A 25,591-nucleotide genomic window follows, 5' to 3' on the forward strand; every position below is an offset into this window, starting at 1 on the left:
AGTGACGTGCAGTGAGTGGGCTACACCGATTGTACCAGTTATAAAGAGGATTGAGGATGTGAGAATATGCAGAGATTTTAAGGTGACAGTGAATCCTGCTCTGTGTGTTGAGCGTTACCCAATTCCACGCATAGAGGATTTATGTGCATCCTTAGCAGGGGGTCAACATTTCACCAAATTAGATCTCTCAAATGCATACCTTCAAGTGCAGGTAGCAGAAAGTTCAATGAAGTACCTCACAATCACCACATCCAAAGGGTTGTTCTGTTATAATCGTTTACCATTTGGGATTGCATCGGCACCGGCGATTTTCCAAAGAGCGATGGATCAGATTTTACAAGGCCTCCCCCATGTGCACTGTTACCTCGATGATATATTGGTGACGGGGTCCAATGAGGAACAACATCTCAAAAATGTGGATGCAGTTCTCAGTCGTCTGAACGAATTTGGACTGTGCCTTCAGCGTGAGAAATGTGAATTCTTTAAGGATTCGTTGGAATACTTAGGGCACATCATTGATGCTCAGGGCCTTCACAAGTCACCAGAAAAGATCAGGGCAATTGTGGATGCACCTGCACCTAAGGATACTACCCAACTTTGTTCATTTTTGGGACTAAAAACTATTACAGTAGATTCATTCCTAATCTGGCATCAGTATTGGCCCCTCTAAATGCTCTTTTGTGCAAAGAAAAAAAGTGGCTGTGGTCTCAGGAGTGCGAGGAAAATTTTGGTGAAGCTAAGAGGTTGTTGCAGTTGCAGGGCGTATTGACACATTATGATCCCCATCTGCCAATCAAGTTGGCTTGTGATGCCTCACTATAAGGCGTAGGAGCTGTCATCTCGCACATCCTTCCAGATGGAAAGCAAAAACCTATCGCCTTTGCCTCAAGAACGCTGACTAAGGCAGAGCAAAACGATGCTCACATCGAAAGAGAGGCACTTGGTATTGTTTTTGGAGTACGAAAGTTCTACCAATACTTGTTTGAGAGGAAACTAACGTTACTTACTGATCACCGTCCGCTTACAACTATCTTTAGTCCAGCAAAAGCCATTCCACCCCTGGCTGTGGCAAGGCTTCAACGCTGGGCTTTGTTGTAAGCAGCTTATGATGTCCAGTGTCGAGATGGTGCGCATCATTGTAACGCAGATGGGTTATCACTGCCCTCTGCACCTCAAGTTAAACAAGACACAGTGGAGTTACTTCAAATCAAATAACTGGTGGCTCTACCTGTGTTGTGTGCAGATGTTTGTAGCGAGACAAGGACTGACCCAATCTTGTCACAAGTTATGGAGATGGTGACAACTAGACATTTTCCACACCTTAATGATGTTAGTAATGTTTTTGCCCCATATGTGAATAGAAAGGATTAGCTGACAATCCATCAAGGCTGTCTTATGTGGGGAAGGAGGGTAGTTATTCCTCCTAAATTGCGAACCAGGGTGCTGTCTGAACTTCATACAGGACATCCAGGTGTCGTGCGAATGAAGACAGTTGCGCAGAGTTATGTCTGGTGGCCAGGCATTGACACTCAAGAACAGTATCAAAGACTTGTCAGTCCTGCCAACAAATGCTAAAAGCACCTGGGGCCTCATGTACGAAGACTTGCGTGGAAATCTTACTAAAACATTGCGTACGCACAAAGCTGTAAATGTGCGTACGCAGAGAAAAATTCAGATGTATGAAACACTGCGTATGCCGAATCTCACGCATATTCTTTTGTACATCTGAATGAACGTGAAACTGAGCGCAACATGCACGAGCACAAAACCCCTCCCTGCCTCCTCCCCCGTATGAATATGCTAATGACTATGCTAATGTCAAAACCCAACGAAAAAGCAATGGCAAAAGCAAGCAAAAAGAGAAACTTTGAACAGAATGTGAAATGGAGGTGCTGCTTTCGGAGGTAGACCGGAGAAAAGCGGTGTTATTTGCAAGTTTGTTCGGCGGAATTAACAACAAAAGAAAAAAAATAGAGTGGGAGAGTTTAGCTGATACGGTTAACACAGTTGGGTCTGAACATCGCACTGAGTGCATTTAAAAAAGAAATAGTGTGATTTATATCTGTAAAATGTTGCAGTACCCTTCGCAGTCTCAGTGGCGCACCTCATAAGAAGCATATGATCATGTACTGACACGTTCGAGCATAAACTCGGCTCTAATCCAGTGTCTGATGAACTCTTTCTTCTTTTTTTTCCCCGCTACATATCAGATTTTGCCCACTATTTATCATGAGAAAGACCAGTAGGAATCATCAATAAGTTTGTGCATCATATTTTATTTGCACATTTATTGAATGAAAATGTTTCTGATTCACGCATGCAAATTTATCTTCACATAGTGTCTTTATAGCAATGTGCATGCAGTAGATAGCTCAGATTACATTGGGAAAACAGGCGACCGCTGCAAATTGTGCTTTAATGTTTAGCTGGTCAACTGTATGGTATGGAAATCTTACATACCTACTATATGAACCCGTCTCATACAGCTGCCATTGCAAGGATCAGACACTTTGTAGAGAAGAATTTAACACAACTGCCTCTAGGAGTCGCCAATGGAAATAAAACAGACACGCACAAAAAAATGTGCGTACGCCTGCCAGAAAGCTGCCGTGAACCTGCGCAAATTCCCACGTTCAGTTCATTGTTAGTAAATCCAAACGTGAGCGATTCTGAGCGTGAAACCTGGCGTACGCAAAGTTTTTGTGCGTACGCAGCGTTGATACATGAGGCCCCTAGAGTTCCAGACATTTCTCAAATGTCACAGACACACGCTCTTCACCTTTTCACCCAGCCACGAATGGCTTGGCAGAACGCATGGTTCAGACATCAAAACAGGCTTTACGCTGTTCAAATGAATCAGCATCCATTCAACAGAGGCTGGACACATTTCTCTTAGCATACCATGATACTCCACATACCACCACAAAGGAATCACCTGCCATGTTATTCCTACATCGGAGATTGCGATAACGTTTTGATCTGATCAAGCCTAATATTGCTGCTGTTGTTGAAAAAGCTTAAGAGAAACAGTACCAGCAACGTCAAGTTCATGCTAAAGTCAGGACATTTGCAGTAAAAGACAAGGTATTGGTTCGTGATTACCAGCGGGGGAAGAAGTGGATGCCTGGAATTGTGTTAGCAAAAACAGGACCTGTATCATACAGAGTGGATGTGGGACTATCAATTCACTGGAGGCGTCATGTTGATCAGATGTTTGCACATCGGAGTGATGGTGACTGTGGAGAGGATATTGGTCCAGTGAACACTAGGTTCTCTGAGGACCAGCAAACAAATCTAGATGATCGTTCATGTCTGAAGAGACTTTGCCCCCCAGTTTCAATTCAGTTCCAACTGGGTCAGCACAATTCGAGGATGCGTCTACAAAGGATACTGAGGTGTTGCAACAAACTCCTCACAAAGAGACTAACCGTTATCCTGAACGTACCATCAAGCCCCCAGCATGTTATAGTCCTTAAGGTTTAACTGTGTGGGATAATTTAATTGTGTCTATTCCTGTTAACTGTCACTGTTGATTGCTACTTAAAGAGCACAATGCACAATGTGGTTTATTTAAGGGTTCTAGTATAGATGTAGGGATTTTAGATTCATAGTTTGCAAAAACAAACAAACAAAAAAAATTATGTTGTAAAGGTGTCTAATTGTTTGTTGAAGTTCCACAATAACTGAAGTACAACCATACTGAGTGGTAAGGAATATGTATTGTATGCTCTACATGTTGCAAGGCTAGAGGGCGCTCTAGTTACCCTGATTCCAGTGATACATTGTACCAGAAGAAGTTGTCTGTGTTTACATTCCTTCAGTAAAAAAAAAAAAAATGTTCAAAAGTTCAGTATTACTGTATTACTAATGTTATATTAATAGTAAATATATAACAGTATTAATGTTAAAACTGTAAGGAGTTTCATTGACGAAAGATGCAGAATTGAAGGTGAAGAGAGGCAAGCATGTGGGAATATGTTGCTTGAATTGTCTATTTTTCTGAATCCAGTAGTGCTAAGCTAATGAAAGTAATTATAAAGGAATCAAGCCATTTACTGTTCTGAGGAAGCCTAAACTGCACATAGGTTGTTGTTTATGGAGAGTAAAATGGAAGAGTTGAACATTATATAATGGAGTGGAAGGAAGGATTGAACATTTTTACTCTGAGAATCTAAAACTGCAAGATCTGACTATAGCAGCATTTATGCTTAAAAGATTAGAGCCGCACTATCTCAGTATTGTTATTTCACTATGATGCATTGCAGAAAGTTCAATTAATATTGTAATTTAGAAATTATAATTGCTTTAATGTGCGGCTAATAAACGTTGGTACTGATTAACTTTGTTGAATTTTTAGCACTAAGTGCTGTTAGATTCTGAAAAAGTTAAAAACACTGCATTTCAGCTATAGCTCTTGTGTAATGTTATACTTTTTACCATTTTATGATAAAAGCTTCATGTCTTAAATTGTAACTTTTTTATATTTTTATTTCTTCATATGATAAAAACATTTTGTCTTAATTACAAGTCATGTGGTATTTTTGCTCATTGTTTGATTTTGAAGTTCAAGCAAACACTTGATTTGAATTGTTTTTGATTTGAAAATTCACAAAACCTTTACCTATCTGGATTTATTTTTTCCCTTTTTGAATGTAAACTTTATTTTTGGTAATTAAGGGAGCACTCCATTGCTCAACTTGTATTTTGGTTTAATAATAATCCAGCTATCAAGAACGTGCATGTACTAATGAATGACTGATGTGTAAGCGCTGTTGATAAAAATAATGATTAATTACACGAAAAATGTGTGATAGGGTTCAAGGCAGTACTGGACTGATAACTTTCTAGGGTGATTATGGAGTGAGAGTTATTTGTTTTATGAATGAGAAAGCATGATAAATGTGTAAGATATTGAAATACGACACTGAGAAAAAAAGATTCAAAGATGATTCCTTGGATTTATTAAGTTTGTTTAAGTTGAGTGGTTGTAAAGAGTTTGTTTGGGCTGGGTTTGGATAAGCAAATTAGGTTGAACATTACTAAATTTGATTTGTTCAATTAATTCAACTCATGCAGACTGTTTGCAAAGATTTTGCAGAAATATTTTTTTTTCTCTTTAGGTGTGTTTTGTATCCTAGATAGAGAAAAGTTAATGGATTGAAGACAGAAATCCCTGAACAATGTCATAAATCACGACTGAACCCAAGTCTAGTGAACAATGTTTTTTTTTTTTTATTTGAAACACAAAAAGCCTGAATCAGTACAGGCAAAAATAGTTAATCACTAAATTCTGTCGTCTGATGGGAGAAGGAAAAGTCCAAAGAATATTATTCAGCATCCGAGATCGAACTCGCCATCCACAGGATTCAACGCTAAACAAGGAACTCAGTGTGGACAGCCTGACGAGACACAGACATGAACAACAACTAACTGACACTGAGAATCATGAGCGTCGGCTTGATATAAGCGTGGTAATGCACAGCAATTACATGATGAAATAGCTGAGTAGTTACGCAACAAGGAATCACTGGTGACAACAATACCATGTGACCACACAGATGTAGAAGGTAAACCTAGAGCTGTCAGTCGTGCAACTACTCAACCAATAACACACACACACACACACACACACACACACACACACACACACACACACACACACACACACACACAAAAAGAACACACAGGAAGAACACACAGACCCATAAATCTTGACAGAAAAAATACCAAATCCGAAACAGGGAATGAACAGTTCCAGTGTTGTGAACGTAACATTTACAGTGTGGATTCATGGAAGAAGTGTATGTTGGCATTGTGTTGAAGCATTTGCTTGTGTTTTCTGGGACAACTGGCTGCAGAGTTGTAGGATCAAAGAGGTATCAATCTGTAAAAAAATAGTGTTCTGAATGGGGAAGATGAACATATTGTTGTAAATTGTGCGAGTCCTTTAAGGGGCGGGGCTGCAGTTTATGTTTGTGTGTGTGAAGCGGAGGGAGAGAGAGGGAGAGAGGAGCGTTTTTTTGTAATGAGACAGTTGTTCACAAATGTTCCCTTTTTATGGTCTGATTTAGTTGTACCACACGGATAGTAATAAATAATTAGACCAAGTTACATACACCGGCTTCAACGAAAGGAGGAGGGAGTTAACCCCAAAACTAATATTGTTCGGCCCTGGAGTAATAAGTGAATCTCCCCTGCTATTTCTAATACAGCAAAGGGACAGAGCAGGAAAGGGTTACACTGGCGACCACGAAGGGACAGACTTTATGACGTTTGCAGCACGGATGAGCAGCCTGTGAAAAATCACTGGAAATTGAACTTAAACCATACAAACGCCGTTTTCTACACCACGCAAAAAAGTTAGTCAAAATGGCGGCTCCTAGTCAGCGTTTTTTCAACTGAAAGTAAGCATTATTTATTCGGAAATATGATCAGTCATTCAATCCATCCAATGTCTTGGTGAAAGACGCTGGAATCAGAACTAACTGTTTGCACTTAAGGAATGAAGGTGAAGGATGCAATGAGCATATTTGCAGTGGTAAACATATGCATACCAATGCATGGCCAGAGCATCATAAACCCAATAAGGAGTTGCAGTTATCTGACAATAATCCCTTTAAAGCTGATGTTGAAAGAAGCTATGGCATTCATGTGGAACGTGATAAACCAGGTTCATACACCTACGATGGTGGCTGTACGCCCGCAGAACCACTAATAGCTACTGTGACAACCCTGGTGAAAAAAAAAGTATAATAAATTGTATTGCAAATATATTTTTTATTTCAATAGTACATTGAAAGTATACTAATTAAAAAAGTATACTTAATTTAAATATATTAAAAATGTATTATTACCATACTTTTATATACAACTTTTAACACACTCAAAAAATAATTGTAATTTAGTATATTTTCTAAAAATACATTTTAGAAAAATGCACTTTAATTACATGCGTAGTTTATTTTTTACAAGTGTATTTTTTTAGCATTTGATGGTAATATATTTTAGTACTATTTTAACTGTACTTTGAAAATTAACTTGTAAGAATATTCAAAGCACATTATTAAAAAAGTTGTATATTTTGTTAAAAATGGGGCCCACTTCTTTCTCCGATAATTAAAATATATATATATATATATATATATATATATATATATATATATATATATATATATATATATAATATTTTGTGCCTTCTAATAATTTCTATTATTAGAATTAAATAAATTGAATTATATAAAACTAAAACTACATAATATTATATGTATGTATGTATATATATATATATATATATATATATATATATATATATATATATATATATATATATATATATATATATATATATATTTATATATATATATATGTATGTATGTATAATAAAACTATCGATTGATCTGTCTATCTGTCTTCTGTTATTTTCTATTATTAGCATTTAATTAAAAAAATCTGTAATTTTATTTAAATTTAATTATATATAAAACTATATATTATATCTATCTATCTATCTATCTATCTATCTATCTATCTATCTATCTATCTATCTATCTATCTATCTATCTATCTATCTATCTATCCATTTAAAACATTTGTAATAGTGTGCAAACATACACTTTTAAAACAATTCCCAGAAACTCACAACGTTACTGTACTTTTTCACATTAAATAGTATCCCTTTACTGGATTCAACTGTAAAAATTCACAATAATATGATGTAGGCCTACCCAAAATTTTATTGTGACAGGTTGGCAGCAAAGGGCTATATGTTTTGCAAGTTAGTTATAGGGATTCAAATTCTTTTTATTTTTGCATAAAAATTGATACAGTAGAAAAGTTACTATATATAAACGATATATTTTTCATATTTTTAAATTTGGCTAACAAAATCTTATAAGGTAACATGTAAATATGAAATTTTTTAATGAACATAATTTTGTGCTTAGCCAAAACGTAATAAAGCATAACAAAAATAATTGATTCATGAAACCAAAGAAGTGTTAAACACACCCGGAGGTTAGGAATCTGCGCTACAGACTCATTTAAAATGACACACAATCTTAATAAATAAACCAAAAACTATCAACTATTGATTAAAACAATATCGCTTTTGCACTGGTTCAGCTGGTTCAATGGTATTCCTGTGACAGTGAATCGAATTGAATTGTTTGATCGGGGGCCGAGCAATATAACGAAATAGTAATGAATCATTTTCAGGTGGATTCGACTCTTTACTATTCATTTAAAGGCGGCAATTCATAGAACCGAGCCATTTCTACTCGACCGGAAACAAGCACGCCTCATTTGAACCATATCCATAACCGTCGATGACTCAACGGATTCATTTCAAGCGTTGAAATGTCCAGTTCAGTTAAATGATTGTTTTGTGTATATTTCTGTACAGTGCATGTCATTTAACAGAATTAACCTATTAAGTTAGCTTTAGTTGTAATGTTAGGTTTTTATGCCATGCATGTCGTCAACAGACGGGTTAAGCACCATTTTTAAACAAGAAATTAACAGACCGCGCTTGTAAGTTAGCGTTAGTGCTTTTGAGGTAAGCTAACACTAATAGAGTTTTTTTAGCATAATGTTAGTTCCCCAAAAAAAGAAAGGTGATTTTCTGTTAACTTTAACTGTTAACTGCTCTCTCTATTTCAGCACAACATTGAAGTGAAGGTGAGGTACTTCACATGACCATGAGGGATAAGTTAAGGTAAGTGTTATTATAGACCTTTTTCATGGCTGCTGCATGGAAGGCGCCATAGCGACCAGCGTCTTCCGGTAGAATGCTAATAACTTTCGTTTACAGCGTTTACAACTGGTAATTTGCGCTCCGAAATTGGGTTTCAATAACCTTTTTTAATGGATAACAGAGTGTTTTTGTGACACACAACTTAGAAATGTGTCTGTTAAAGCCGTTATAATTTGTCACATGTGATTCAAGCACGTCAGAAATATGAGAAAAACATTCTCCTAGTTCACGTGTCTGCCGTCAGAAATAGTGTGTTGTGTGCGTTTCCGGCCTTTCAGCTGTTAGCTCAGCGACTCTTTAACACACACACACGCACAGAGAGAGAGAGAGAGAGAGAGAGAGAGAGAGAGAGAGAGAGAGAGAGAGAGAGCAAAACAGAGTACTGGCATGAAACTTAACAGGTATGAAAGTCGTGCAATTTACAAAAATGACCATAAAAGTCTGTTATTGATACTCTGCTGGCTGATTTGCTGTTTATTCTAATCGCGATCCGTTTGTGTTTTATTTCGTGTGTTGTATTCACCACGGTTTGTGTTTTTCTCTCATTTCAAAATAACACTAGCCTATATTTTCACTTTGTCACAGTTATTAAATCAGTGTGTCAGTAGCACAGTACAGGCTAAATTCACATTTAGGTGAATTACATTTGTTTGGGCTGGTTATATATTTGAAATAAAGAGAAAATGTTGACTTTAGCGATGACAAGGCTTCATTTAAACTGCAGAAGATGCCGTCTGACAATGAGGGGAAAATGCCTTACAGCAGCTGTTTTCCATCCTATAAGATCACATTTCTTTAAATGATCAGTCCAGGAGATGGTGCTGTTGGACAACAGTATTAGTTCAAAGAGGATAAAAGCAGGTAAAATAGACTAAAACTATCGTTTCAAAGCTGTCCAAATGTGACTGTTTACACGCATCAGCTGCCGACCGGAAGTTCTTCGCATTCTCCTTGCACATACGCGCAAAGCATTATGGGTAATTTTGCGTTCCAAGAAAAAGGTCTATAAAAACAAGAAATTTCTCTTAACTTTAATTGAATTAGTCCTAACTCAACATTGAAGTGACCATGTGGAATACAGTTAAGGTACGCTGGCCTTCACGTAGTCATTATGACCATCATCAACCAATAAAATGTTAATGTCATAGACAGAGGTGTGGACTCGAGTCATGTGACTTGGACTCGAGTCAGACTCGAGTCATGAATTTGATGACTTCAGACTCGACTTGACAAAATATGAAAAGACTTGCAACTCGACATGGACTTGAACATGAATGACTCGGACTTTCACTTGGACTTGCACCTATTGACTTGTAAAGACTTGCTACTTTCTATAAAAAGCCCAAAGATAAAAAGTATGTTGACACAGAACGCTCTATCTCTGCGTGTGTGTATGTGTGTGTGTGTGTGTGTGTGTGTGTGTGTGTGTGTGTGTGTGTGTGTGTGTGTGTGTGTGTGTGTGTGTGTGAGACAGAGAGCGCATACTTTCGACCACTAGCGCTTTGTGGCGCACTTCCGTGTTTTTGCACCAGCGGGAAATTTGAAGATGCCGTTTTCATTCTGACTCGGAGAGTGAAATAAACTCATCCGAGATCTGCTTCTTTTGTTTTATTCAGCGGATTTACAACATCTGTCAAAGGAAAGAGACTTTACTACTCGCAATGTGTTACTGTTGTGCAAAAGCATTGTTTTACTGTTGTGCATAAGTCAATGAACTTCAGTTTTTTTAAACCAAATTTACCCTCTAGTGATTTATTTCACATAATTATGAATGAACATGGCTATAATTTATGTTTTTGCACTTGGTCGTTTGTGTCAATGCGCATATTAAGTTTTATTTTTGTGTTTTGCCCATCCTCTGACAGTATTTTCTAACTATTTAATTAGTAGTAACATGCCATAATAACTAGATATATATAATTTATTTTTAAAGCTCTTAAAACTGTTAAAAAAGTGTTTTGTTATTTTTTGGTGACATTTTGCAATAAGGTTTTTTTTAGTTAATCTATGTACTAACATGAACTAATAATGAACTATACTTTTAAACCTTTATTAATTATAGTTTAACATTTACTATTGCATTATTACAATTTAAAGGTATGCTTGTTAACATTAATGTTAATGCACTGTGATTTAACAAGAATTAACCAATAATTTTATTTCCATTAATTAAAGCATAAAATAATGAATACTGTAATGAACTGCACTGCATTGTTTGTTCACATTAGTACATACATAAACTTAATTAATTAATACAACCTTATTGTAAAGTGTTACCTTTTTCATATTTTGGAATGATACTATTAGTTTTATTTAATATTTAAAACTTTAAAGGTATTTTTATTATTGTTGATGTTATGCCTCTTAGCAATATTTTAGTCCTCTATATGGTTTTTAATAAAATGTTTATTGTGAGATTGTAATGTAATGCATCTATATTGTTGAATTTCTGTTTGTTTGTTTTTCTGTATTTCCCCCTTTATATTTAAGGATTATCTACTATTTTTTAAAGTACTTAAAACCAACCATCTAATAGAAAATACAATTAACAATCACATTTGTTTCATGAGTGTCTTTGTTCCTGTTTTGTAGGACTCTTATTTTAACAGATTTCATTTGGAAACACTTGACTGATCATTCAATTAAAGTTTTACCTTTATTATTCCATCACTCAATGAGATCATTTAATTGTGAGTTGAATTACTCCATTTGTAATTGTTTTTAAATAAACTAAAAACGAAGACTTGTTTTATTCAGTTTGTTGAATGTGAACTTCTCTACTTAACATATTAAAAGATATTTAAAACCATTATGAATGTATTTAAACTAATATTTAAATTTATATAACTTTTTCACTGTGGGTATTTCTATTTTAATTTATTTAGCACATTTATTGGCTATTCAAACGTGAAAACAAGTTTTAGATACTTTGTGGCTATAATAAATTGTTAAACATTACAAATCCCTGCAGAAAAATCCAGCTTAAAACAGCCTAGGCTGGTTAGCTGGTTTTAGCTGGTTGACCAGGCTGGTTTTAGAGGGGTTTTGGTCATTTCTAGGCCGGTTTCCAGCCATTTCCAGCCTGGTCTTAGCTGGTCAGGCTGGAAACTGACCAGCAAAATCCAGCTAAAACCAGCTTGACCAGCCTGGTTTAAGCTGGACATAGCTGGTTTTGGCTGGGCTCCCAGCCTGGCTAGGCTGGTCAAGCTGGTTTTAGCTGGTCATCTCCCAGTCTGACCAGCTAAGACCAGGCTGGAAATGGCTAGAAACCAGCCTGGAAATGGCCAAAACCCCTCTAAAACCAGCCTGGTCGACCAGCTAAAACCAGCCAACCAGCCTAGGCTAATTCAAGCTGTTTCTTTCAGTAGTGATTTTTGACAAAATGGTCTAAAATGATAGTTTACAAGTGCCTAAGTGGGATTCGAACCCGTTCTTTATGAAAAGAAAGAAAAATCTGATTGGCTCTGACATTACTTTCACCAGTGGGCAGGTACTTCAAGCTGATTGGCTGGTCTCTCGCGCGCTTATTCAGTCTCACTGCGTTTGCTTGACTTTTGTCCACACTGGCGCCTCAAACCTTTCCTGCTTTTGCTCTCCAGAGATCCTCCTGGTAAATTGATTATTCCAGAATGTTGATATGGTTTATATATTGCTACACTATTTAGTAACAATACACGAAAAACTATATGAGGTTAAGGTAAATTCTATAATAAATACTAATGTTTTGAGAGTTGGGTATACTGTTTTAGGCTAGTATTATTTACAAGTTGTTAATGAATGCTTCAGCATACTGTAGTATTAAGAATAGTGAACTAATAAAATGAAATACAGAGTGTAGTTTTTCTACAGTAAAGTGTGGTGAATTGTAGTATAATATACCCTATATTGTAAAAAAACTACAGCACTGGGTCATTTGTTTATAAAACACTTGTGTTACCGTAGCAACTATAATATGACCCCAACAGATTAATTAAAGTACTTTACTATAGTACTGTTCAAAACCCTGTCCATGCCAATAGATGTGTTCAGTGGCCCTGTGGAACAGCTTTTCCTCAAAATGAAGAGGATGACATGGAAAATGTCCTCCACAATCTCATCAATAATGTGGAAGACAGCAGAGACGTGTTCACTTTATTTTAGTTGCCATGATAAAATGGGATTGATAGTGTGATTTATTTGAAGAGTGAATAGTACAGTAGGCTATAATACCTTATCAAGTTTTTCCTTATTTTTATCACAGTTACATTTCTGCTTGCGTTAGTTATATTTTTGTTTAAATGTTTTTTATTTGATTAGTATGGTGCACCTTTTGGATGTTTAATAAATGTTTGTAAAACAAAATGCATTCTTTACATCCAACCTCTATTCTCTGTGTCTTTAAGTGTTTGAAACTGGAAATATCTCATCATATAACATACAGCCAAAATGTTATGGTTTATTAGATAAAAAAATGTAATATGTAAGTCTGATTTAGTATTTTGGTTATTGTTAATAAATAGTGCCTCAATATAAATCATATCAAAAAGCACGAAAGGAAGAGGGAACACAAGACACAAATTCTGTATATAATCTCTGAGAGCACGCAGGAAATGTGTGTGTGAGCAGTGCATATTTGAGAGCGAGAAAATTTGCGCATGAGCAGCGTATATTTGAGAGCTCGCAAGCAGTTTTGTCCACAGAGGAAATCGGTGCACGAGCATCACACAAGGTAGAGAGCAAAGTTCTTCATTGTTATGTGAAGAAAACAACGTAATTGTTTGTATGAAGTAGCCTACTTCATTTAGTATATGTGCCATAATTTTACATTGCTGCTAGACAGATTTGCATCTCCATCTCTTCAGCACACACGAGATTCAATTGACAAAATACCAAGTTCACTCAATTTTACTTTGCAGCATACAGTAGTTGTTGGTCTACTGCCGCCTCATTGAGGTCGTTTATGTAGTTTTAGTTAATCACAAGTTGATCACTGAAGACATAACATAGCACAACTAAACTTAACGAACTAGACAGCAGTAGACCTGCAATTTCTGTGTGATGTGAGGCAAAATGGACTCTATTGTGGTGGAACTCGTTCTTGTGCAATATGCTGTGTAGACAAGACGCAGCACTGTTTAGCACTTTTCAGAAAATTACATTTGTATATTTGTATATCTGAGCAATGTTCTTTCACAAAAAAGGTTTGTTTAATAAATACAGATCTTACAACCATACATAATCTGTTTACATTTTATTTTTCTGTTAAAAAGACTCGAAAAGACTCGAAAATCAAACTGTAGGACTTTGGACTTGACTTGAGACTTGTTGCCTTTGACTTGGGACTTGACTCGGGACTTGCCTGTCTTGACTCGGGACTTGACTCGGGACTTGAGGGCAATGAATTGAGACTTACTTGTGACTTGCCAAACAATGACTTGGTCCCATCTCTGGTCATAGATTATGGCAAATGCAAAGTAAATGAACCACATAACAGTGGTCAGTTGTTTTTGTTTTTGAAACATAAAAGTAGTTAATATACAGTGAATAATTATTTAGCATTTAAAGAGTCTTTTAAGATTATTCAGATTTTCATATTTTTATTGATGCGCTTAAGCTGGCTGACTGAAAATCAAAAGTCTGTGTGCATATACCACATTTGGTTGTATTTTAAGCTAACATTAGCATAGTACATGTTAATTGAATATTTCTTAGGGGTAATTTTAATGAATTACTAACATTTACTTACGAGAACTTATTGTATAGAGTCACCGATTGTATATTTTATTTTTTTGTGGTTTAGGTGTACATAATGGCTATAGTGCATGGTGAGTGTATATCATACTCATACAGATGGTATTGTGGTACAATATATTTAGATTTTCAAATGTTGAGTCTTATTTTGCCTCTTATTATATTCATCAGTTTTGCAGCTGTAAGAAAAAATGAAGATGACGAAGAAAATCTCAATGAAGATGTTTATTCAGCTTAGCAGTCTCAAAATACATGGCAGTACCTTGGGTTCACCGGAGTCAGAATGAACCCTGAACATTCTTAAACTCAAACCTTTATAGTGTTTTTGATGTTGCCTTTAGATGTTAATGAAGTTGCTCCTTGGCTGTTGACCCAGCTGTTCTCCCTATCTCTCCATGTTAATGCAGTTTCAACACCATTGATGAGATGGTTATTTGTGCACCACACCCATCCCCATTCTACAATTGTTACCATTTGGTCGAGATATAGTCACCTCAAACAATGCAGAGACAAGACCCTGTTGACTTATCTTTTCTCTCATAAGTCAGCCCTTTTGGGAAATGAGCATCAATTCACCATTTAGAGTGAAAGTTGGGTCGAGGCAGACTCATTTCTTACAGTCCCCTCTCATATGCTCTTTGGCCCAGAAAGATGCATCACAACCACTCTCTCACATTACACCTCCCTTCATGGAAAGGTGCCCAGTGGTGGTAAAGCCCTGGCTTAGGTTGTTCTTGGCTGGGCACCAAAGAATCTTACCCGTCTTGGGGTCATCACCTCATTCACACTGGTCATTGCTCCATCCAATTAGGCAAGTTGTCATAGTCTCTTCTTCAAATTTGGAACTAAAAAATTTAAATCATTTCTTTGGTTTAGGACAGGAGCACATGAGAACCATGACATCTAATGTTCTAATGTATCAGTCTAAAAAGTACTACAGCCAAAAGCCAAAGGAGCAAGAACATCAATCAATAGAGAAAATTGTGTGTGTGTGTGTGTGTGTGTGTGTGTGTGTGTGTGTGTGTGTGTGTGTGTGTGTCTGCATGCTTGTATGCAAGCATCGTTTCTTCTTGTTCATTTTCTTAGCATGTACACATTTTTTCATATGTACAACCATTGCATAGTATTGTCCATTTTATGCAAGCATTGTTTTTTTTTGTTTTTTTTTCACTGTGTCTATTTTATCAGCGTACAAATCCTCATTAAAATCCAAGTTAAATCCACATTAAAAATCACACCATAAAAACATTAAACATTGCATTAACTACACCACATGAACATTTACTACACAACAAGCATTTGTGAGTGCAAGCATTTCCCTTTTTTTTTCTTTTTTTTTCACTCTGTGTAGACTTAGAGTTAACATCCTCATTAAAATCCACATTAAAATCAAACATTAGAATCATTAAACATTCATATTAACTACACCACATTTGCATCCACTAGATAACAAATGTGCACTCCCTACACAACAAACATTTTTTTTTTTTTAAACACATTGTGTCCACTTTTTTCAGCATGGACATCTTTTATCCAAGTGCATTCAAGGACAGTAATATACGCTCTACATTACTGTATGCAACCCTTTTTTTTTCTTTTTTTTTCCCCAGTGTGGACATTCTGATGTCATCCACACTTTTGCATTTGTTGTACAGCAATATATAATCTATCTGTATGTATGTATGTATGTATGCATGTATTCGTTTCTTCATGTGTCAGTCTGTGGCCTTAGGCTTTTAGGCCTTCAACGTGGGTCCGTATTTTTACCATTTGTTTTCATTAACTTCCAAGTTTCTAAAAATGGTTTGATCTTCTCTTTCTCTTATCCACTGTTCAGTCTCTTCCATCTGGACAACAAGTCTCACTTGAAAAAGCAGTCACTGGTATTCCATTTGTGCTTTTCCAACTTTTCTGTGTCTCTGGGTTTCTAGAACTTCATCAGCATCCCAACATCTCTTGGTTCTTAATCTCATTGGCATCTCTTGGTTTCTTGATCATCTTCACCATCTCTGAGTTTCTAGATGTAATCTGGGTCTTGACAATTCTAATTGATGCTGGACCTGGAGCTTTGGATCTCTGTTTGGTTTCTGTGATCAAGGCTTTTTGGTTTCTGGCTCTCATGAAAGTTCTGATTAATACTGGGTCTGGGGTTCTGGATCTCTCTGTTCTCTTGAAGAACCTTGTTCTTTGCATAATCTCCTTGTGGTCATACTGGCCTGTCTCACCCATGACTGGATCATCTTTCACCACACCTTTCAATCTGGAATGAGAATAAAAAGAAGAGGTTGCCCCCCCTTTCCCACACAAGTATCTTCTCACATTAAAGGATCACACAACAGTAATATTATTTAAAAAAATAAATACATTAAAACATGTATCATACATTAAAACTTGTATCATAAATTACATTTAAACAATCAATATAATTTAAAATAATTTATTAGAAATTATACAGAATCACCCCCGTTTTGATAGTAAAAATATCACTATAATATTGTACTATCATGAAACATTTTCTCCAATTCACATCAGCAGCTGCTTGAGACTGAGTTACAGTCATTTTCATGCAGGGATGTGTCTGAAAAGGTGTGAATGGGTCCTTCTTTCATTCCTTTCAACTCTTCCAGCTGGTTTTCTAGCCTGGCTATTTTCTTATGTAAATCTTAATAACTTGTCTTTCTTTTGACTGAAACATGACACTGTATTGCCTTGTGTCCCATAATTCCACATCTGAAACAAACAACTTTCTGGTCTTTCCTCATTTTCTCTAAACAATGTCTTGCTATGTGACCATTTTTTTCACATGCATGACAAACAATGCTTTGAGATTTTGCACTCTTCTGGTAATTTCTCGCAATGTGACCAGCTTTTCCACATGCATAACAAAGAACAACACCCATTGAGTTCACACTTGTAAATTTCCTTGCTCTGTTATGGAAACCATTAGATGAGCTTGAATATTCTCTGTTTGCAAAGGCAGCAACAGGATATCTCACATCTTTCATTTGCCTCTGTGAATTTGCATTATTGTTGTAAAACTGTGTCATTTTACCAATAATTTCATTAAAATCAGAGAGTGGTGTCACGAGCATTGTCACAGCAGAATGGGTGTGTGGGTCACACTTGTTGATCAAGGCAGACTTGAAACTGACGTCATCATAAGTAATATCTGGATTGGCACTAAATGTTTTAAACATCTCTAACAATCGTTCAGAAAATACTATTGGGTGTTCCCCTCTCTTCATGTGTGTCTCAGATATTTTATCCCAGTTAACAGACATCACACCCAAGACTTCAAGCAGTGTCTGTTTCCTCTCTGACTTGTTTGCCTTTTGTCTTTTACTTTCTGACCTAAAGCTCCAGACAAAGTTTCAGGCAGGCACATTCTTAGCAACACACATGCATCACCATCTGTATATTTGTACACCTCTGCATATTCCTCTAACCCAGGGGTCTCAAACTCAATTTACCTGGGAGCCGCAGGAGGCAAAGTCTGGGTGAGGCTGGGCCGCATAAGGGATTTCACAAAAAAAGTCCTCAAATGTCATTATCAACAGTTTTAATTATTTATTCTGAACATGAAGTGTCCTGAACATTAATAGAACATTGAGTGAAGATTATGAACAGTTCTTCTGAACATGGCATCTTTTGCCTACTCCTTGCTGCCAGAGACTTGACAGCGCTTCTTTTTTTCACAAATCTGAACCACATTTGGCTTTAGAGCGGAAGCAGTTGAGACCCTCAGTATGGCTTGAAGATGATCATCATTAAGTCTAGACCTGTACTTTGACTTATTGAAGTCCTAGGGAAAAAAGGGGGGGGAACTCACTCAAAACTTCCATTCCCTCACCTAAAAAAAAAGGCGTATATATGTATAAATAAAACAACCCCACCCCACTCCAGTCACATCAGTCTGTTCCAGTCTGTATCTACCTATAATATCAATATATATAAGATGCAGGGCAGGCACGTGCACACATAGGGCTCAACCTGTGCAGAGCACATGCCCTTTTTAGTCTTGCATAGAAAGTGCCCTTCCAAAATGATCAAAAGTGCCCCCGCGACGCGACACACCCTCGGTCCCGCCCTTCAGTAGGCGCGCGATAACACCGCTCTTGAGTACGCGCGCGACAACACAGCTGATCAGAACGCTCGCGACAACGCGCATTGAGTGACAAGCGCGCTGCTTACGGATAGAATCAGCAGAGCTGGGAGCGCTCTCTCTCCCCGCTCCGCTGATTCAGTCAGAGTACAGCGGTCGGCGCGGGCCACAAAATATTGCACTGAGGGCCGCAAATGGCCCGCGGGCCGCGAGTTTGAGACCCCTGCTCTAACCTCTTTAGGAAATCTAAAGGATCTTGTTCAGTAGGATCAAATTTCCCAATATTTGCAATCACAGCTTCTAGTTCATTTGGGTTAAACCCTCTAACTGTGTTATGGGCCGTTGATTCAACCCCTGCTTCAGTAATATGCATGGTGGTATTAGAGTGAACTGGTGCCATAGGAAATCTAACTGTACACTCTGCCCATTGACTACTGACTGACTGAGAATCTCTCTCCTATTCCTCATCATCTTCCTGAATGTCTGTCATTTTTGGAACTATATTTGCATTTAATGTCTCACTTGTGTTATTCTCTGTTAGGCCATTCTTTATGAAGAAGTTACAAGTAGCCCTTGCTTCTTCCAAATTAATGTAGAATGTTTCTACAGATGATGCCAACAAGTCTTTTTGAGTTTTCAGACATGTTATCTCATTCTGCATTCTGATCTTCTCTTCCTTCCATAATGCTTCACTAGCCTGGTAATATTTTGAAGCATTTATCTCAACACTGAGTCTTTAATTTTCAGCTTCTAACTCCACTACTCTCTTTCTAGTTACCTTGTATGATGCAAGAACAGCTTAAAGTGCATTGGCAATTTTTCCTTTATTGTTCTTTGGCATTTTGGAAAAATTTTCAAATTTAGAGATAGCCCATTCATATGGCTTATCTACGACTTTCTCTATACCATCAAAAATTCCAACTGTGCCATGCTTAGCAATGTATTTAACCATCATATCTTCCATATTCACAGTCTTATTAGGTTCACTTGAGTAATTCAATAGATTTTAGTTCTTTACTGACTGAACATTACCAAGTTATTTAATACTTGGTACAAGTATTCACTGCTCCTGTGCAAATGAATAATAACAAAAAAAAAAAAAAAAAACAAGACCATTAAAATGTCTGTACTTTAGTGTCTATTGAACATAGACACTCTTCGTCAGGCCTCAAATTCTACTCTCAAAACAATGTTTATCTGTATGTTATCAGATAAAACCAATCTGCATCAGTCCTTTGTTTTGTAATTTAAAAATCAAACACTGCTACATTACATCAGGCAAAACCTCAAGAAAATTATCTTTAACAGTTTCTGACACCCTACCAAATATATTTTCTGTGACCACACTGCATCAAATCAATTCAGTTACTTTAGAATTTATAAAGAATTATGAAAACTTTGTAAACCAGTTTCACTTATGCTAGAAACATATTTTTAGAAATTACTTTAGAAACAACATTTCCAATACAACTCTGCCACTAGAATCAACACAGTTCAGCACAGTTTAATTCACTTTAGAAACCTAAACTTCAGCCCTTTGCTTCAATTACTTTAGAAACAACAATTTAATACAATTCTGCTACCACACTACGTCGGGTTAATTCAGTTTAGTTAGAATCTTAAAAAAAAATTGGCAGAATAGTACAGAATAGACTTAAGAACTCTTTCTGCTAAAACTGAACAATACAAATTCTCTTCTTGTCACGGTCGGTGAGGGAAAAAAAAGGAGTGCAGACCCAATTGCAGAAAAATGAAGGAATATTTATTATAAACTACAAATAAAAATAAAAGGCAAAACAAAACTACCCCGAAGGGGAAAACATTAATAAAAAGGCAAAAACAAACTTGACAGGGCTGGCAGGACAAAACAGGACTGGAGACAACAAGACAGAGTAATATTGACGACGAACTGACAAAGGACTGAAAACATGAGGGGGATTATAAAGCAAAAAAGTAAATTGAAACACAGGTGAACACAATTAACTAAATATGGGTTAACAAGGAGGGTGGGACTAGACAATAGACGGGAGAGCGCATGACACAGAGAGACAATACAAGCCATGCGCTCACATAACACAACACTGAAGCACATGACAAAAGCACATGACCAATGTAAACACCGAGCCATGTGCTTTGACAAAAGACGCAAGACACGAGCACACGATGAATGAAAACACTCACCATGCGCTCACATATGCAGCATGCATGCTTCATCCCAGCGCCGACCAAAACCGAAACCAACAAGACTGAGACGCTGGGAATGAAACACCATGCTGCTGACAGACGAAAACACAAACAGAGTACAAGAGCGCACGCGTCTGAGGGACGCAGAGCGCGCGCGCGGCCGCGTCAAGCAGGAGCGCGCACACTCTACGTACACCCACGACGGCGCGCGCTCACACAGAGACAGAAACAGGACCAGACATGAGAAGTGTCAGAGCTCTGCCACCAAAACAAGAATTTTCAAGACCAAAGTGGCAGAACCCTGACACTAGCCCCCCCCAAAAGGGACGCCACCTGGCGTCCCTAAAGGGAACATCCAACAAGGTACAAGACAGACAAGAAACACTACAAGACAACAAAACAGGCAACATCAACAGACACAAGACAGGGGGGTGAACAGGCAAGACGACATGAAGGGGGGGAGGGAGGGAAGCCAAGCCGGACTCAACAAGACAAACAAGGGAGGGATGGGAGGGCAAGACCAGGGAGGATCAGGAGGGACAGTCCAGGGTGGATTCAGTGGGTCGGGGGCCCCGGCAGGGAGCCAGGGTGGAGCCGGAGGGTCCTTCCAGGGTGCAGGGAGGGAACACCAGGGAGGAGCAGGAGGGACGACCCAGGGAGAGTCTATCAGGGGAGACAAGGCAGGAGGTAGATGGGGAGCCGGCTGGGCTGGAGGCCTGTGGGGAGCCGGCAGGGCTGGAGACCAGAGGGGAGCCGGCAGGGCTGGAGACCAGAGGGGAGCCGGCAGGGCTGGAGACCAGAGGGGAGCCGGCAGGGCAGGAGACCAGAGGGGAGCCGGCAGGGCAGGAGACCAGAGGGGAGCCGGCAGGGCAGGAGACCAGAGGGGAGCCGGCAGGGCAGGAGACCAGAGGGGAGCCGGCAGGGCAAGGCGCCGGGCTGGGACCGGCAGGGCGAGACATCTGAGTGGCGCCGGCAGGGCAGGGAGCCGAGCTGGGGCCGGCTGGGCGAGACGTCTGGGTGGCGCCGGCAGGGCGAGACGTCTGGGTGGCGCCGGCAGGGCGAGACGTCTGGGTGGCGCCGGCAGGGCAAGGAGCCGGGCTGATGCCGGCAGAGCAAGGAGCCGGGCTGGGGCCGGCAGGGCGAGATGTCTGGGTGGCGCCGGCAGGGCAAGGAGCCGGGATGGTGCCGGCAGGGCTAGACGTCTGGTTGATGCCGGCAGGGCAAGGAGCCGAGCTGGGGCCGGCAGGGCGAGACATCTGGGTGGCGCCGGCAGGGCAGGGAGCCGAGCTGGGGCCGGCTGGGCGAGACGTCTGGGTGGCGCCGGCAGGGCGAGACGTCTGGGTGGCGCCGGCAGGGCGAGACGTCTGGGTGGCGCCGGCAGGGCAAGGAGCCGGGCTGATGCCGGCAGAGCAAGGAGCCGGGCTGGGGCCGGCAGGGCGAGATGTCTGGGTGGCGCCGGCAGGGCAAGGAGCCGGGATGGTGCCGGCAGGGCTAGACGTCTGGTTGATGCCGGCAGGGCAAGGAGCCGAGCTGGGGCCGGCAGGGCGAGACATCTGGGTGGCGCCGGCAGGGCAGGGAGCCGAGCTGGGGCCGGCTGGGCGAGACGTCTGGGTGGCGCCGGCAGGGCGAGACGTCTGGGTGGCGCCGGCAGGGCGAGACGTCTGGGTGGCGCCGGCAGGGCGAGACGTCTGGGTGGCGCCGGCAGGGCAAGGAGCCGGGCTGATGCCGGCAGAGCAAGGAGCCGGGCTGGGGCCGGCAGGGCGAGATGTCTGGGTGGCGCCGGCAGGGCAAGGAGCCGGGATGGTGCCGGCAGGGCTAGACGTCTGGTTGATGCCGGCAGGGCAAGGAGCCGAGCTGGGGCCGGCAGGGCGAGACATCTGGGTGGCGCCGGCAGGGCAGGGAGCCGAGCTGGGGCCGGCTGGGCGAGACGTCTGGGTGGCGCCGGCAGGGCGAGACGTCTGGGTGGCGCCGGCAGGGCGAGACGTCTGGGTGGCGCCGGCAGGGCGAGACGTCTGGGTGGCGCCGGCAGGGCAAGGAGCCGGGCTGATGCCGGCAGAGCAAGGAGCCGGGCTGGGGCCGGCAGGGCGAGATGTCTGGGTGGCGCCGGCAGGGCAAGGAGCCGGGATGGTGCCGGCAGGGCGAGACGTCTGGTTGATGCCGGCAGGGCAAGGAGCCGGGCTGGGGCCGGCAGGGCGAGACGTCTGGGTGGCGCCGGCAGGGCGAGACGTCTGGGTGGCGCCGGCAGGGCGAGACGTCTGGGTGGCGCCGGCAGGGCGAGACGTCTGGGTGGCGCCGGCAGGGCGAGACGTCTGGGTGGCGCCGGCAGGGCGAGGAGCCGGACTGGGACCGGCACTGAGGGGCGCTCTGGGGCTGGAGCCGACACTGGAGGGCGCTCTGGGGCTGGAGCCGACACTGGAGGGCGCTCTGGGGCTGGAGCCGACACTGGAGGGCGCTCTGGGGCTGGAGCCGACACTGGAGGGCGCTCTGGGGCCGGAGCCGACACTGGAGGGCGCTCTGGGGCTGGAGCCGACACTGGAGGGCGCTCTGGGGCTGGAGCCGACACTGGAGGGCGCTCTGGGGCTGGAGCCGACACTGGAGGGCGCTCTGGGGCTGGAGCCGACACTGGAGGGCGCTCTGGGGCTGGAGCCGACACTGGAGGGCGCTCTGGGGCTGGAGCCGACACTGGAGGGCGCTCTGGGGCTGGAGCCGACACTGGAGGGCGCTCTGGGGCTGGAGCCGACACTGGAGGGCGCTCTGGGGCTGGAGCCATTGTGGTGGAGGAGCCCTTTCTCCTCCGACGCTTCCTTGGTCTGGGTGGCGGGAAGCTGGCCACCTCTTCAGACACTGCAGTATACTCCACTGCCTGCAGGACTGATGCAGTGTCTGTTGCGGGTGCTGCACTGGGTGATGCTGCAGCCAGGGTTGTAGCTGGGTGGGCTGCAGCAGGTTCCGTCACCAATAGAGGGGTAACAATAGAGGAAGACCTGTTCCTCCTCCTCAGTTTCCTCTTCTCTGTGGGAGGCAGCAGTGAGCTGGGTTCAGGTTGGTCTGTTGGTGGAAGAACAGAGCAGATTCTCTCCTGAGGACATTCATGGGCAACTTGATTAACCATATGGTCCACAAACTGTTTGTACGAGTAGCCCACCAATCTCTGTATCTGCAGAGGATAGAGGGGTTTATCAAGAGCGAAGTTCAGGAGATTCAAAAGAGCCCAGTCATTGAACCCAAGCCCCTCTGCTGCCATACGGAACCTCTCCGCAAACTCCTTTATCTCAGAGCCATGTTGCCGCAGTGCATGCAGATGGAGAAGCTGTGGCATGTGGCTGAGGAAGGAGTCATCCTTCTGCTGGGTCCTCATTATGGTCAGTTCGTACTGTCACGGTCGGTGAGGGAAAAAAAAGGAGTGCAGACCCAATTGCAGAAAAATGAAGGAATATTTATTATAAACTACAAATAAAAATAAAAGGCAAAACAAAACTACCCCGAAGGGGAAAACATTAATAAAAAGGCAAAAACAAACTTGACAGGGCTGGCAGGACAAAACAGGACTGGAGACAACAAGACAGAGTAATATTGACGACGAACTGACAAAGGACTGAAAACATGAGGGGGATTATAAAGCAAAAAAGTAAATTGAAACACAGGTGAACACAATTAACTAAATATGGGTTAACAAGGAGGGTGGGACTAGACAATAGACGGGAGAGCGCATGACACAGAGAGACAATACAAGCCATGCGCTCACATAACACAACACTGAAGCACATGACAAAAGCACATGACCAATGTAAACACCGAGCCATGTGCTTTGACAAAAGACGCAAGACACGAGCACACGATGAATGAAAACACTCACCATGCGCTCACATATGCAGCATGCATGCTTCATCCCAGCGCCGACCAAAACCGAAACCAACAAGACTGAGACGCTGGGAATGAAACACCATGCTGCTGACAGACGAAAACACAAACAGAGTACAAGAGCGCACGCGTCTGAGGGACGCAGAGCGCGCGCGCGGCCGCGTCAAGCAGGAGCGCGCACACTCTACGTACACCCACGACGGCGCGCGCTCACACAGAGACAGAAACAGGACCAGACATGAGAAGTGTCAGAGCTCTGCCACCAAAACAAGAATTTTCAAGACCAAAGTGGCAGAACCCTGACACTTCTGTCTTAAATTTTCTTTTCTAGATTTTTTTAAACGAGGGGGATTCCTAACAACAAACATTTAATAAGAAAACCTGCTTTTCTTACCTTTCTCTCCTTTGTTGTTTTGGAAGTCTTCGCTGGATGGCTCGCCAGTGTAAGAAAAAATTAAGATGACGAAGAAAATCTCAATGAAGATGTTTATTCAACATAGCAGTCTCAAAATACATGGCAGTACCTTGGGTTCACCGGAGTCAGAATGAACCCTGAACATTCTTAAACTCAAACCTTTATAGTGTTTTTGATGTTGCCTTTAGATGTTAATGAAGTTGCTCCTTGGTTGTTGACCCAGCTGTTCTTCCTATCTCTCCATGTTAATGCAGTTTCAACACCATTGATGAGATGGTTCTTTGTGCACCACACCCATCCCCATTCTACAATTGTTACCATTTGGTCGAGATGTAGTCACCTCAAACAATGCAGAGACAAGACCCTGTTGACTTATGTTTTCTCTAATAAGTCAGCCCTTTTGGGAAATGAGCATCAATTCACCATTTAGAGTGGGAGTTGGGTCGAGGCAGACTCATTTCTTACACAGCCTTGCGCCACAGCCATGGATGTTGAAAAAGTGTGATACCACCCCTCGCCTAAAGGTAATGTTGATGTCTTCCTCATT

General features: G+C 41.2%; 2 protein-coding genes and 1 long non-coding RNA gene across 5 annotated transcripts in view; 1 reads left to right on the plus strand and 2 right to left on the minus strand.

The window, feature by feature from the left end:
- Window positions 1-5,975: 5,975 nt before the first annotated feature.
- Window positions 5,976-25,591, plus strand: part of LOC137495523 (G2/M phase-specific E3 ubiquitin-protein ligase-like) — a 30,032-nt gene continuing 10,416 nt past the window's right edge. Inside the window, exons 1-3 of one of the 3 annotated variants that reach the window (XM_087254192.1) lie at window positions 5,978-6,404; window positions 8,215-8,349; window positions 8,659-8,713. In XM_087254192.1, the coding sequence (XP_087110318.1) occupies window positions 8,691-8,713 (23 nt within the window). In that variant the 5' untranslated portion in view covers window positions 5,978-6,404; window positions 8,215-8,349; window positions 8,659-8,690. Of the gene's footprint in view, window positions 6,405-8,214; window positions 8,350-8,658; window positions 8,714-25,591 lie in introns of all 3 variants that reach the window. The other 2 variants (XM_087254190.1, XM_087254193.1) reach the window with 2 other exon arrangements.
- LOC147844402 (uncharacterized) lies at window positions 17,159-25,181 on the minus strand. Its single transcript, XR_015491819.1, has 2 exons — window positions 24,936-25,181; window positions 17,159-20,278 (listed from the first exon to the last, which is right to left on the minus strand). It is a non-coding gene; the product is annotated as an uncharacterized LOC147844402 (long non-coding RNA).
- Window positions 20,328-25,181, minus strand: LOC141385610 (uncharacterized). The gene is made up of 2 exons (XM_087254184.1): window positions 25,024-25,181; window positions 20,328-24,141 (listed from the first exon to the last, which is right to left on the minus strand). Exon 2 carries the CDS (start codon window positions 24,124-24,126, stop codon window positions 21,178-21,180), a length of 2,949 nt encoding a protein of 982 aa, XP_087110310.1. The 5' UTR covers window positions 24,127-24,141; window positions 25,024-25,181; the 3' UTR covers window positions 20,328-21,177.

Source organism: Danio rerio, chromosome 5 (assembly GCF_052040795.2).
Source record: "Danio rerio strain M-AB ecotype USA chromosome 5, GRCz13ab, whole genome shotgun sequence".
Classification (NCBI taxonomy): domain Eukaryota; kingdom Metazoa; phylum Chordata; class Actinopteri; order Cypriniformes; family Danionidae; genus Danio; species Danio rerio.